Below are 15,797 nucleotides of genomic sequence, written 5' to 3' on the forward strand. Positions count from 1 at the left end.
CATTTGTGACGTGTATTGAACTGGAAAGGATTATGCTGAGTGATTGAAGTCAGAAGGAGAAAGACTACACCAGATTATTTCATTCATATGTGGAATATAAAGAGGTGAAACAAAGGAACAAAGATAGACAAAAAAGGAATAGGTAAAACTAGACCAAAACAAATCATCAAAATCTAATTGCAAAGTCATTGATAGAAGGGGAGAAGGTGTAATATCGAACACATGGGCTCAATGGACGATGGTAGAGGATTATGGGTGTTTTGGTGCTGGGTGTTTTGTGCTAACTTACATCTACAGAAGTGGAAACCTGTATCTCTAAATCATATACAATGTTGCAAACCAATGTAACCTTAATAAAAATAATACAATAAAAAAAACCCCAAAAAACAACAGACTCCTGGGTCTAATTCAAAGGTTGATTTATTTCTCAGTAGTAGCAGTAGCATTTCCACATTTGCACGTATTCCTCAAGTCCACTTCCCCTAAGATGAAACAGAGAGGGTTATGTGTGGTTGGTTGATCATGTGAGAGGAACCTGACTCTTTTAGAATGAACACTAATCCTCCCTCATATTTGATTCCAGAGAGAAGCATTCTCTTTGATATTCTGGATATTGAATCAACTTGCCCTTTGCTCTAAAGGAAGACCCTACCTCCTTTTCTAAAGCCAGTCACAACCTAAGCATCTTGAAAAGATAGTGCAAAACAAAGACTGGTCATGTCTCTGCTTGCAAAATGTGCAGAAATATTAGAGCCTGGTGGGTAATAGTCTTCCAGCAAGAACTGCATGCCCATATTCAGTCATTCAACAAATATTTTTTTTTTGAATGCTTTCTACTACTGAGCATTGTTCTAGGCATTGGGAATATAGCAATAAATGAAGCAAAGAAAAGATCCTGTCCTTTGTAGATGGCATTCTGAAGGTGGGCAGAGAGAGGCAAAAAAGACAAATACATCTGTCTTGTGTCTAATACCTTCATTTATGTTCTGCATGTCATATAAATGTTTAAAGTTTCTAAGTATTAGCTACATTTATTTTTATTCACCACCTCTGAGTTTTCATTCTTGGCTACAAAGATTTTCTTTGCCTTAGACTATTTATGTGATCTCTTAGATTTTCTTAGGGGGGCTCTAGGAATGTTAAATCTTACTTGCACACGTAGTATATGTATATTTTTAACATGAACTTTACTTACCCATCCAGCTGATATCAGAATGATTTTTCCAGCTGTAGATCTGATTGTGTCACTGTCTTTTGTAAATTCTTCAATTTGCAGTTCTCCTTAGGACACGTTAGACCCCGTGTAATCTGGCTCCTGCCTCCCTCTTTAGCCTCAGTTTACCCTATTAGTCTCCTTACATTTTATCCTCTACCCACACCACACAAGTTTGAAGGTCTCTGAATGTTTTCTAATTAACGAGTAGAATGTGGGTGGCAACAGCTGGTACTCTCCTATCACTGCCAGTTCACATACCACAGGGATTTGCCTGAGTTCATTCCCAATTAATTAGGCACCCCTTTTATGAAGGTTTCAGGCATCTCATGCACAAAAAGGCATTTATATTTTGAAAAGCAGGGGTATCTTTGTATATGAATCTTCATGCTTCCTTCACAGATACTGAGCTGATTTTCCTAAAACAATTCACTGTCATTAGTAAACTTCTGATGGAAAGGGTCATGTCTGGACCTCTCCTTCATATAGGTAGTCTAATTTGTATGGAGGTTTTGTTTCAAGCAGGTATGTTGAGACATGTAGAACCGGAAATGATCATGAGGAAAGAGGTTGATATTCACAGATTCCTAGAACAGGAGGCAAGGCTTTGCCATGCAGGCTGCACAGGAAACCCAGGATCAGACAAGAGGCAAAGGGAGAGAGGGGAGAGCGTGACCTGGAGCTTTTATGGATGTTTTTGCAGGAAGGAATTGGTGAGTCAGGTCAGATATTCTGAGTAAGTTTAAGATAAGAGAGATTGAACAATTTTGGCAGGCTCTGGACTATTGGAGTGGTCCCTAGTTATCCAGTGATCTTGGGTGATTTAGAGCAGGGGTAATATTGGCTTGGTGTGTATGTGATAAAGGAGGTATTGGGTGTGTGAGCGCTGATTATATGTGGAAAGAGTACTTGCAGGCAAGTCTTTTGCTATCTCTGGGATTAACTAGCTCTGGGAGGGGCTGTTTCTCTAGGATCAAGGTCCTAAATGCCAGAGCTTCAAGGATATAGAAAATATAGTCAAGGGCCCTCCCCTGGTGGCGCAGCGGTTGAGCGCTGGGCTGCAAGGCTGCCCGCAGCCTCTGCAGCGCCAGTTCGATCCCTGGCTACCGGCGAGGGTCCCACAAAAAAAAAAAAAAAGAAAGAAAGAAAGAAAGAAAGAAAATATAGTCAATGGAGCTGGTAGCATGCTGTTGGGTTTCATTACTGCAATGATGGCTTGTTATATATGATCTCTCTTCCTAGTCCCAACTCTGATCTCATCATGGGTTATCTATTTTTAGGATATGTGGAGAGTAGGTTTTTTGTTTACCCCAAAGTGATAACTGCATTTCATCCTTTCCTTTAACCATATACAGTACTGCTAAGTAGGATTTATTTCCACAAACAGGTATTTCAGAGTTGATGGCACCCCCTGTCTCTGAATGGGTAAAACTATTTCCCCAAGGTGGTCAATTCAGCATTGGGGGTGCCTCTTCTAGAGGACTTCTGTGTCTTGGAATAACAATTTGGGTAATATTGTTTTCTTAAAAAGGAGAGGGATGATTAAGGTCTAGTAAAATCTCTGCATTCCAAGTCAGCCAACTACCACCCATTAAACTTCTTTTTATTAAGTCAGGGAGAGTTGAGTTAGATGGTTTTGAAGGTGCCATCTCCAAAATTCTTTTTTCTAATGATTGTGAAGAAATGTTAGACCAGAATTAAACAACAAAAGGTTAACCTTCTGGTGAGAAGCCTGAGTTCTGGCAAGTGCCATTGCAAACATTCCTTAGTTGGATTTCCAGATGGCATCCTGGGTAATTTAGGACATCCTCTGGGTGGCTTGATTTTAAGTGACTCACATGAGTCACACAGAAACCTTTGGTCCCTCGAGTAGCTAATTAAGACACTCCCTGCCTCAAATTGCTTTTCCATCTGTTTAGCCTTTGTAGGAAAAATAATGAAGAAATTATGATGTCACAGGAAGATTTGATTTTTGCCCCTTATTTTCCAGTTGACATCCCCAAATGAAATAACGAATTCACTATAAATATGGGAAGCATATGGGAGTTTTAAGAACTGTGCATTGGGAAAAATTGAAGCAACTGTTTTATAGCTTCCTTTTATGGCACGTATTCTTGAACCTCTGCCATTCCAAACTCTGTGCTTCACTTTTAGGGGTTTTCCACTTCCTGACTATTTTCACCTGTTCAATATTCTTCCCACAATGTACCATCCTTTCTGAGTAAACTGCACTATTCCTTGTTTCATGGATGTGCTATGGTTCATTTCTACTTCTGTGTCTTTTGTGTTTTTAAGAATGTTCTTTTTCTTCTCTTTCATTACATACATATTCTACATCTACTTTAAAACCTTTCTTTTATACACCTCATATGTTTCTCTTTCTTTCTTTGAAATTCTGGATGCTCTTATAGACAGTAAGTAAAGTAAATACATACACATACACACAAACACACAAACACCTCTGTCTTCCTATGATACTTTGTATTTTTTGCACTTCTTTCCCAATGTGATCATAAATTCCCTAGAAAAGGAACCATGTGTAATTTTTTTTCCCAATCCTTCATAGAGCTTAGTCTATAGTAATGCTTAATAAATACTGCTTTGTTGCTATTTCTTTCTTGGAGATATACATGTTTCTCTAATTGCCCAAGAGTCAGAACTTTCAATTCCATAAATATTTTCTGAATTTCACTCTATGATTAAACAATAAGAGGAATAAGCCATGATCCTTTTTCTCCATGTGTTTACAACCTAGGAAGGGCAAGGATAAGGGCTGGGTAGCCTTGGGGAGTAGGATTAACCCACCAGTGACTTGAGTAGAGTGTGGATTGAGAATGCTGTCACAGGAATGCAAGGACTCTGAAGTGTGAGTAACAGCAGGGGCTCCTATGGGAACAGAGTTACTGGGCAGAAGCAGTAAAACTAAAATAGTTTCTTGGAACTTTTCTCAGCCTGTCTCTTGAGTCCATAAACTATGCTTGCTGTAATATTGTGGAAAATTCTAGTACATTCATAAACTTAATTTAAGTCAAAAGAATATACTACAGTAACTTAATATTTTGTCAGGTGTTCTCTAGTTTTCTCATTTAAGTTGAATGCAATCCCAATTGATAATTATCTCATAAATAAGAATAGATCAACATGGCTTCAAAAATAGTCTCAAGTTGTACCCAGTAAAGAAAATTATTCATCATTGTAGAAATAGCACTGGGCAAAAACCATCCTCTGTTCTCGATGGAGCTAAATTTTACTTGGGATGTTATGCAGCTCAAACTATTCATTTGTTTTTCTAAGATGTAAACTAAAGTTTTTCCTGTTAGTACTGTACTCTTATGTAAAAATATCAAGTGATAGCTGATAAGATAAAATTGAGGAAATTACAGAAGGTGACAGCAATGGAGAATGGATTCAGCTTCCTGTCTTATGTCTTGAATGTTTGCAATTTTTGAGCATTCAAAGTTACCTGTGTTTTTAATTAAAATGTGTATTTTATCCCGTGTCAAAAAAAATAACCCCAAGGTGAATAAATCCATGAATTGTGATTAAATATTTTGCTTTGACTTATGTTATTTCTGAAAATAGATTTTCTTCCTAAATGATCCATGCTTTAAACATATTCTTATATCTTCAAACCTGAGTGCATGCAGACCAAATGGCCCATATACTTTTTTTGAATCAGCAACAAAAATTAAATTATATTTAGCATACTTTTGGAGTTCTATATTTTCTACATTTTATTGGCTTTTTATAGTGATTCCTGTAGAAAGCTCATGTTGCCTCTGGAATCCTTTCAGGAAAGAGGTGGGATTGGAAGTCAGGACTCAAGAATCTCTCACTGGGATTATTACCACCCACCTTTGTTACCAGGAGCAAGAGAACTGAGAGTAAATTGTTATGCAGCATTAGATAACTGGAACACATTCAGAAAAAGGCTGGACACACTGAATCAATGGGAGAAATTAAAGCAAAGTAATACAGTATGAGTTTTTGGATGTTTATACCACAAGCTGTTAAGTATTCCCTCTGGAGAATGGAGCTGTGTGTCTGCTGTGGGAAGGAGAATCTTTCCATTTTATATCCTGTAATTTGAAGGTTTTACCATGTGTGCATGTTACCTAATATTTTTTTAAAGTTAGTTTAAATTTTAAATACAATAAAACAGAATGACAACTAGAATTTTCTGAGTTCATGGGGACTTTGTTTTTCTCTCTTTTTATTTAGTATTGATTCTTATTTAGTTCTCAGTGAATCTGTAAATATTAGAATTGTATATGGTGATATTTTAGACCCTTCATAAATTCATATAAGCACGACTCTGGGCCATTTGGTCTGCATCAGCTCAAATTTGGAGATAGAAGGATATGTTTAGGCATAAATCATTTAGGAAGAAAATCTATTTTCAGAAATAACATAAATCAAAGCAAAATATTTAATCACAATTCATGGTTTTATTCACTTTAGAGTTCCATTTTTGGCACAGGATAAGTTATACATTTTAATTAAAAACACAAACCCATTAGGTTGTTGTGCTGTTATGATCATTATCATTACTACCCCAAGCCTAGTCCTCATTGACTTTATTGAAACTTGTTAAATATTTTCAATGAGATCATTTAACAGAAGCATTTGGTTAAGACCCATCTGGAATTGCTTCCAATCCAAATTACTTTTGGGGAGAGCAACATATTTTGACCTAAGAAAACTAGATTTTCATAAAGATTATTTCTGAATTCAAGAATAATATCCAAAAACTCAAGGTTTCATTCCCTTTTCTGGCTTTGCCTTAGAGTCTTATATCCCGGAAGTGGATATAAATTTAGTGATTTACTCAAACCCTAATTTATAGATGAAGAAGTATGTGAAGAGGATCATTTGTCACATTACTTAAAAATAGTATTTCTCAAGTATCAGAATCATTTGGAGGGCTTATTAAACTTGCATTACTGATATGGTAAGTTTGGGATGGAGTTGGAGATTTTGCTTTGCTAACATGCAAAAATCAAGATGCTATTACTCCTGGCCTGTGAACCACACTTTGAGAACCACTGCTTTGAAATAATTCATTCTCACACCAAATTGGTAGACTTCTCTAATACATTCAGATATATTTTGTCCTTGATCATTACTTCACTGAACTCTTTATGCTTATCACTTTCCAACTTTCTCAAACAGGTACACATTCTCTTAACATTTTCCTAAGCTTGTTCTCACTTGCTTTTTTCCTTTTGAGTAACCAAGACTGGACTTACAACCACATACTTGGAACTCTTTATCTTGCATGCACCCACTTTCTGGCCTCAATCATGGACCTCTCTCATGCTCCCTGAGCTCACTCTCTTGTGGGCTTATCACCTTTGTATATATATCACAGGAGCAGTATGCTTTGATGTCATCAAGTCATTGCCTTATATCTATTTTGAAAGCTAGCTCACTACTATAAAGAATTTTAAAAGCAGATGAAAGGTGAAATAAATGTTGGTCAGGTAAGACAATCCCAATAGGGAAAAACAGAATACCATCAAAGTAAGTGGTTCCATTAAGTATTTATTTCAAGTCAGATACATACTAAAGATGGGATTTGAGTATGCAAAGATGAGAAAGGTTTATTCAAAAAGGGCTGCAAGATAGCCTCAAATAATGGTGGTGAGTGTTAACTTTGGAGCAAGTGAGACTGAGTTTATGTTCATCTCCATTAATGCTGTCCTGGACCAATATATATCTTTGCTAAGCTTGACTTTCTTTCATCTATGGATTGGAATAAAACATCTACTTCATATGTCTGTCCCAGAAATAATGGGGTAATACCTTATCTCATCTTGGGTTGTCATAACAAAATACCATGAACTGGGGGACTTCACACCAGAAGTTTATTGTCTCAGTGTTTTAGAAGCTGGAAAGTCCAGGGTCAAGTTCTGGCTGGTTTGTATTCTGGTGAGCCTTCTCTTACTGCCTTTCAGATAGCTACCTTCTTGATCACATGGACTTTCCCCAGGGAGAGCAAATTCTGTGGTGTTTTTCTCTTCTAAAAGCATTAGTTCTGCCAAGGGTACTCCATCCTCATGACCTCTTCTAACCCTAATTATCTCTCAAATATCCCACTTCAAAATACCATCACACTGAAAGTTAGGGCTTCAACACATGAATTTAAAGGGAGAGGTACAAACATTCTGTTCATAAAATGTAGCATGTTAATCCTTAGACAGTTCCTGGAATTAGAGAATCAATCTGTTAGTGGTCGCTTTTCTTACTGATTTTTTCTTCAGTTTCTGCTACCAGTTGTTATCATATATATAGCACTGTTGTGAAGACCAGGGGGAAGAACATTGGGTAGTTTTAGCCAGCTTTTAAATTTGCACCATCTAGTACTATCCTTATCAGAGGCTTTGGGGATAAATTTAAAAAACACAAACATTCCCTTTTCTGGGTTCTAGTTCCCCAAACACTTCCTTGAGTTCAGTATTATGATTATAATCTAAATAGGAAACCCTGGAGTGTAGTTTCTCTAAGTGAATAGTGAAATTAATTTGAAATATTAGAATTTCATTAGGCATGTTTTGGTGTTTGATCAATTCAATTCAATGACCCTATAAATGTGATCTCAAAGTTTATAGCTGAAAACTGTGTTTCTTTACTCCTAAAATTCTAATAATTTATTAAACTATTTAAATAATCTATATTCTCTGGTAAATTGGAAATATTGCCTTTGTTCATTTGGTAAAGTTAGGTTCGAAGATCTGTTTTATGTTATGAACTGGTTGGTCAACCCCAGTTGTTTGATGATGGGGAGAAAATCAATAAGAGACAAAGAAAGTAGAAAGGAAGCACATGTCCAAATTGAAGACTCCCAAATTGAAGACTATTTTATGGAAAGAAAAATTTACAACTACTTTAAAAAGGTTGATTCATGCTTTCATGCACCACTGAGAGTGCCGTGTGTTTTAATTCCAACAGAAAACGAAACCCTTGATGACAGAATTCTCGGTTAAGTCTACCATTATTTCTCGCTATGCCTTCACTTCGGTTTCCTGCAGAATGCTGAACAGAGCATCTGAGGACCAGGAAATTGAGTTTCAGATGCAGATCCCAGCTGGAGCTTTCATCACCAACTTCACCATGTAGGTGACACACTGGGCAGAGACTCTGGATGAGGATTTCTATGTGGGGTGGCCAGGGTGACCTGGGATGAGGTGAGAACTTATAACCCAGCAGTTGGGTAAGAAGGTTGGCTCTCTGCCTTCCTCTTTTCTCCCTCCCTCTCTTTGCTTCTCTTTCCACTGCCTTCTTTCAATCAATCTCTCTCTTCCCCTTTGCTTCTTTTCCTCTTTCTCTTCTCTCTACAACACTAGTGCCTGTGAGGGTCAGACACTTAGAAGGTGATTGGTATATGTCTATGAAATGACAATGTTGCTCTCCTCCAGAAGTTGCAGTGGGAGAAACAGTAAATAAATGAATAAACCAATAAGTGAGATAACTTCAGAGAGTAGCAAGTGTTTTATAAAGATAGCAAGTAGGACTGAGAGGGGCTTGATTAGGTCAGAAACCAAGGAGGTTGCTCAGAAAGGTCAGTGTTTAAGTTGAGATGTGAATGATGATGATATGCTAGATAGAATATGCTTCTTTATTTTGAATTAAGAGATAAAGGTATGCCAAACAGGCATATGGGTTTTAATGGAGGTCTGGGCAAGATTGAATTTGGTGAATCTTTACGGAAGTTTATCTGAGCAGGTCTCTGATTCCCTCCTGGAGAAGCAAAGAGGCACTGTAGTTGGGTCTTTCCATTGAGACCTGTTGAAAATGGCCTTAGAATGAAATGAGAGGTTTAATGGTAGTGCCCTGGTCTGGAATGAATTCCTTCTACATTTCCAAGAGGCAAATAAAAATATTTCCTAGGCCATGGCTATGAAATCCATGTTTGAATTTGTCTTGGAATTGTAAAGCCCCAACATAGCTGTCCCTTGTGTTTCAGGCTTATAGGAGACCAGGTGTATCAGGGAGAAATTACAGAGAAAGAAAAGAAAAATGGTGATGTGGTCAAAGAGAAAAGGAATAAAACCACCACAGAAGATAATGGGTAAGTATTTTTTTTTTTTAAGATTTAGTTATTTATTTATACAAGCACTGGGTACAGGCAGAAGCGCAGGAGGGTGAGAGAATTCACTAGAGCCAGAGCGGGAAGCAGAGCAGGCAGAAGGACTGAAGTACACTGCTGAGGGGAGCAGCGGGTGGCAGGAGAGGTCTGCGCGCCATGTGGGACCCTTCTCCGATGGCCAGGGAGCAGCCAAGGATAGAACCAGAGCTGCAGAGGCTGTGGGGAGCTTCGCAACCCAGCGCTCAACCACTGCGCCACTGGGGAGGCCCAGTATTTTTTTAATTAAGGAATTAAAAATCCACTTCAGCAACATGTTACATTTTCTGCCTCTTTTGCCTACCTGTTTGGTTCCTTTCCCTTCCTTTAACTGTTGATCTTTTTTTAAACTTTTATTATGTTAATAAATAATTAAATATATCTGGTTAACAATATAGTAGATAAGGGTTTACAATAAAAAGGAATTTTTTATTACTCCTATCATGTTTAGTTCTTTAGACCTTACAACCTGGAAATATCCATTTCTAATATTTCTGTAATTAAGAATTTTTGGTAGTTACCTCCCTGATTTTTAAATATTTTGATAGTCTTTTTAAAAAATTTCTTCATAAAAATAAGGCATTACATATTGTTTCCCTGTTGTAATGAAAGAAAATTTAGCATATTTACAACACTCCCTCTGCATCCCAAATTTTTACATTATGATTTCTTCTTCCATCAGTTGAAGTGCTTATACCATCTTAGATGAGCCCTCCCATCTTAAATGATAACATTACCTCTCTCCTACACCTCACTCTACCTTTCCTTTTCCATTTTCAATACCCATCCTTAATCACCTAACCATTTATTTCTGCATTATCAGAGTTAATAATATTTAAATTCTGATCTGTAACAATATTTGCGTACTTAAACATTGAAACATTGATAAATAACATTAACTTTTTAATGGTTACAGAAACAATAAAGTCACCTAGTCTACTAAAATTCCATTTTCCTCTCTACCATTTTGAAGAAAAATCATCTTAGTATCTAGATAAAATGGTGTGAATGTGAAAACCTGACTTTGTTCATTAATAGAAGGGCCTAATTTTGAGAAAGCTTGTTCTCTAAAATTATAAACTGTTAGAAACTGCTGTTTGAAATCCTACTGGCTTTCAGTAGGATTCGAATGGAACATCCCACTTTTGCCAGGAAGATGTGAGCTGTGGGTTCACCTTGATGTAGAAAAGCAGCCAAAGCCCACAGCTTCAGATAAGGGGTTGTCAAGACCAGAAGTTCATATTTATCTTAATTTTGTGGTTTCTAAGGACACAGAGCCATGAGTTTGCTTCTCACACTAGGCAGAGCTGCCTCATGATGCCTCTGGAATGCAGACTCCCCAGGTTACTAAAATCTAACATTGTTGGTCTGTAAGCATGCTCAAGTGGTCTTTATCACATGGACGTTATCAGGATTATATTTTCTTATACTTCATGAATTGTCCTGAATCCTGTCACAATTTTGTTTAGTTAGATCATAATATGTAATATCTGTTTTCCTGGAGTTTTGCTTTTTTTTAAAGATTTATTTATTTATGTATACAAGAGCTGGGGTACAGACCAGAGGTGTGTGGGGGGTGAGAGGATTCACCAGAGACAGAGTAGGGAACAGAAGAGGCAGACTGACCGAAGTACAGTGCTGAGGGGAGCAGCAGGCGAATCAGGAGAGGTCTGCTGCATCATGTGGGTAGCTCCCTGGCCAGCCAGGGGATCGAAATCATGCTGCAGAGGCTGTGGACAGCATCATAGGTTGCGTCTTAACCCCTTGTGCCACCAGGGAGGCCCGAGTTTTGCTTTTTTCTATGAGATAAAACTCACCTTTGTCACTATTGAGATCTAGCGAAACACATCACTGATTTGAAATGGTGACAATGAACAGTTATAACCAAGTTTCTACAATACTGTCATCATGGCATTACCAAGAACATGAGGAAAGCATAACCGATCAATTTATACATTCTGATTTCAAAGCTGTTCATCATGGAAGAAAGTATGTCTCCAGATCCATGGAATCCAATCATTGCTTTACAGCCTTTGCGCATCATTTTTCCTCATTCTCTTCTGGGTTGTGTTCATTATTTCTAGTATTTTGTATCTTCATCTTTCTTCAGCCTTCACTTTGCTGGAGTATATTCTGAAGTAGCTTCCTTAGAATGGATATTTGAGAGGTAAACTTTATGAGACCTTCATTAATATTTTAATTTGTATGAAATTTTAGATTCAGAATAATTTGCCATCCTAACTTTGAGGACATTTCTCCAATATCTCATAACATCCAGTTTTAGTTTTATTGATGATGCATCAAATGTGGTCTAAAAATACTGCTTTTATGCGCTTTCTCTACCTGATGTTCTAAAATTTAAAAATATGGTTATAGGTACATGTAGTCATATTTCATTCATTCTGTCCGGCTCTTAATGAATTGTTCTATCTCAATATTTGTGTCTCTTTTCTCAGCTCTGGGAAAGTAGAGTATAGGAACCTGTCCTCTTCATCATTCATTCACCTTGATGTTCACCTCTCTGGGTTTGGTTCCTATTCTCACTTCTATCTGGTATTGAATTGTGAACCAGAGCCTGCGGTCTCTAAAATTCCACAGACGGTGTGGTTCTCTCCTTTGCTGTACCCATTCCTGCATATTATGAGCTGCATATTATTGCTCTATTGAATGCCCTAAGTTCTCCAGAAACTTGTAAATTATCCTACCCACTGATGGTTGCTGCTGCCACGCTTATTCCTTTGGCGTAATCTTTTACTACACTTTTATAGCCGGTCTTTCAACTGGGATCAGAAAACTCTCACCCTGGTGATGAAAGCATTTGGAATGGTTTGTATTTTAAACTGTTTTGCACTCTGTTATTCCTTTCCCCACCCCAAACTTTATGAAGGTATAAAACCTAGTACATTAGCAATCTTAAAGTTGTACATAATCTTACATCCATTCGGCCAGCCCTACAAAGAGGAGAACACAATTCACATCTCAACCCCAAGGCTGTCTTTTCTAGCAGTTCTCCTATATCAGTGTCCCCTTCCTTTGCACCTTGGGTCCGGCTCGGGGAGCGGTCAGAGAGTTCAGTGTTCTTTGAATTCTCCGCTCTTCAGTATTCTCATACCATTGGCAACCTCCCTCTAGCCTTCTTCAACCATCACTAACTTTATTTTTTCTTTCAAAGGACACTCACTGCCATGCTTACCAGTCTCACTGGGAGTGTTTGAAGGGTGCCCAGAGGGGACCTGAAGGCACCTGGCTTCCTCTGCTCTCTTTTCTCTTCCTCACAGGCAGAAGGGCACTGAAATGTTCAGAGCTTCTGTGGTGATTCCCAGCAAGGACAAGGCCGCCTTCCTCCTCAGTTATGAAGAGCTCTTGCAGAGGCGGCTGGGGAAGTATGAGCATGTCATCAGCGTGCGGCCCCAGCAGCTGGTGGGGCGGTTGACGGTGGAAGTGAATATTCTGGAGCAGTCGGGCATCACGTCACTGGAGGTGCCAGGGCTACAGAACAGCAAACAGAAGGGCAGTGGGCGAGGGGAAGGTAAGTACTCTTTGTTGGGAAGCCTCAGATCTCGGATAACTGAGATGTTAGCATTAGAGGAATCTATAAAACTGATGGCTGCCCTTCAATAAGGCTCTGAGTGTGTTTGCAGGAATCTTAAAGAGTAACATTACAAAGACTGTGCCTTGTTTTATTTTTTTTTGGTAAAGTCAGTTCTGTCAGGAAATTATACAATGTTTGAGTCATTTGACACAATAACCTCACTTCTGGGACTCTATCCTAGACGAAACAGTCTAAACTATTAGGAATGTTATATGTATGGACCTGTTGGATAATATTTGTATCAGAAAAAGCATTCTGCCATCCTAAATATTAAGCCAATGGACATGATTAGTAAAATGAGTTCATAAAAACAATTTAGCGTGTGACAGGGGGAAAAAAGACACCATTTTACATACACTATAATGTTAAATAAGTTCATTTTGTTATATATGAGACTGATAAAGATTAGAAAGTTACATAAAAATAATTTGTACTGGAGTTAGAGATTACAGGGTCATTTCTAAAAACCTGTTTTGAAACGAACATAAACATCTAAACAATGTGCTATATTCTTTCTCAAATTCAATAATGAAAAATACAGGCTAAAATCAATTTTAGACAGAATTTTTGACTCATTGGTAGAACCATTCAGTCGTTTAATCAAATGCTAACTTTAAAAATAACATTGTATTTATTGAAATCATACTGAAAAAATTCAATGTAACCTAATTTAAATCACTATATCATCTCAATTAGTAGTTTATAATGAATATTTATTTGTGTTGGAAAACAGGACAATGTGTAAAAAAAAATTCACCAGGAGTAGAATGACAAGATTGCAGATAATTGTGCCATTGAGGTCAGGGAAATGCTAAGTGATGCAGTAAGTGAAAATGCAGACTCTGGTTTCAACCCCATGACTGCAAAGAGGGCCCAGGGTGGCCCAGAAAGGCTTCTTGCTCAAGACTCCTTAGGAATGAGATTGGAAGGAGAGGTAGAGAAATGACTTGACAGTAAAATACGAAGGTTTTGGTATCCATTATAAAACAATAATCATGGTGGCCCAAAGCTGGTCATGGAAGCGTAAACAGAATGGAAAATACACACATGTGTCCCCTCCCCTTCCCCCCACAGCTGAGTGAATGTCTCTCCCCTGGAAGTAGTTTACTCTCAAAAACTAGAGTGTATTCTGGTTCTGTGGTAGACTCTGGTTTCCTGTTGTGGGTTGTGAATAAGCACAAGAATTTGGTGTTCAGTTCCATTCTCATTGAAAAATGAAAAATATTGTGGAGGTATCTGATATTCAGAAGTGGTGTGAGATATACAGTATTCTTGTGTCAGAGAGGTGGCCTTGTGTATTGTTAATGAATTTTAGTTCAATTAACTATCGCCCCGAAAAAATGACCTAAGCTCTGTCAGGTGGGGATAGTAACTTTCTCATTATGTCATTGGGGAGCACTAGTGTATGTGAAGTGTCTGGCCCAGAATAAGGACTTAATAATGAAATATTATTATATCATCACCTAATAGTTACTTTTTTCTTTGCAAATATTGTCTTCCATATTAGATCACAAGTGATTTTGAAGGCAGTTCTATGCCTCATACCTTTGTCTTGTGGATCTAGATACTGAGATTTGGATGAGTGACACCTCAAATGTCATAGAGATAGTGTTAGAGCTCTGTGTACAGCAGGGGTGTTACAGCTCCTATATTATAGCAGATGCTTATTCACACACAGTCTGGGGAATGTACATTCAAGGAGCACTAGAGTTACTTACCCAAGGAACTAGGTGGAGTAGCTTATATAGGCAAAAGGGATGGGGCTAGTCCTCACTCAGGTCTGCTTTATGCAACAGTAGTTATGATTGGTGGAAAGTTTGCCAAGTGGTGATTGGAATTTCCATCCTGGGTATGGCTTGTCACCATGGTTTCATTTTCTCCCATGTGGGGCATATGCCACAACTTGCCTACATGCCTGACTGTGTCTGGGACTTGACCCCTAACAACTTCCCAGCTCTGGTTGTTACACACAGTTGGGATGGTTCCATATTCATTTTTCTTCTATTTATCAGTCTCTTTACAGTACTTAACATGACACCTTTTAAAGGGCTGATAGCTAATTGTCTGCAAATTAGAAAAGTGTAAAACTACACAACTAAACTAGTTACAAAGAATGCCATTAAATTTTATTTTTTTCTAGTCATAATTATAGGGCAATTTTCCTTTGTACAATGATGTGAAGGAAGCATTGTTTTCAGGAGCAGGAAGATTCGATGAGAGTGGGTAGTATCCCCAAGAGGGCTGCCGAAGTGCAGTGTGTATGGAGGAGCTGGGTGGGAGATTCTGAGGGTCATGATCTACAGTAATGAAATGAGTGTGTATTTTGCCTAATTTTCCGAACTGTGGCTCTTCAGAGATATATATGAGTTGTGGTGTGTGTTATGGTTGGTGGTGACATGAATTATGATTATTAAGGGAAAAGTCATTTATTGTTTATTTTCAGGGTCTGTGAGAGACTCAGGAATTTTCTAATCCATTGATCTCTTGGGATATGTTTTTTCTCTCTCCTTTTTCTCCTTTTTTTTTTTTTAAAGGAAAACTGTTTTTTCAGCTCTTTGTATCAGAGCAAATATTTGTCTCTCAGAGCATGCAGATTTCATAAGCATCATAAGCATTTACCAGATCCAGGTGCAGTGGACCAGTTCCCTTTTTGCTTCTCAACCGGTCTGTGGAACTCAACTGTGAGTGCTCCTGCAAAATGGCAGCCTCAGCAGTGAGAGGTACAGGATGCTGTGTTTTTTTCTGGACACCATTGTGTGTTTCCAAAAAAATCCAGGCTAGAGATTAAATTAGAACTGGGCTTGCACCAGGGTCATGAACTGTAACTATGAATATGGACCAGAGCCAGAAGATTCCTTTAATAGATC

At 38.0% G+C, this 15,797-nt stretch overlaps 1 protein-coding gene across 1 annotated transcript in view; it reads left to right on the forward strand.

Moving 5' to 3' along the window:
• ITIH5 (inter-alpha-trypsin inhibitor heavy chain 5) overlaps nucleotides 1-15,797 on the forward strand; it is a gene marked incomplete at its 5' end in the record, with an annotated part of 75,451 nt that overhangs the window by 13,137 nt on the left and 46,517 nt on the right. The window contains 3 exons of the mRNA XM_084253973.1: nucleotides 8,165-8,328; nucleotides 9,180-9,284; nucleotides 12,617-12,867. Coding sequence (XP_084110099.1) covers nucleotides 8,165-8,328; nucleotides 9,180-9,284; nucleotides 12,617-12,867 — 520 coding nt within the window. The remainder of the gene's footprint in view (nucleotides 1-8,164; nucleotides 8,329-9,179; nucleotides 9,285-12,616; nucleotides 12,868-15,797) is intronic.

Source organism: Talpa europaea (genome assembly GCF_964194135.1).
Source record: "Talpa europaea genome assembly, chromosome: 14".
Classification (NCBI taxonomy): domain Eukaryota; kingdom Metazoa; phylum Chordata; class Mammalia; order Eulipotyphla; family Talpidae; genus Talpa; species Talpa europaea.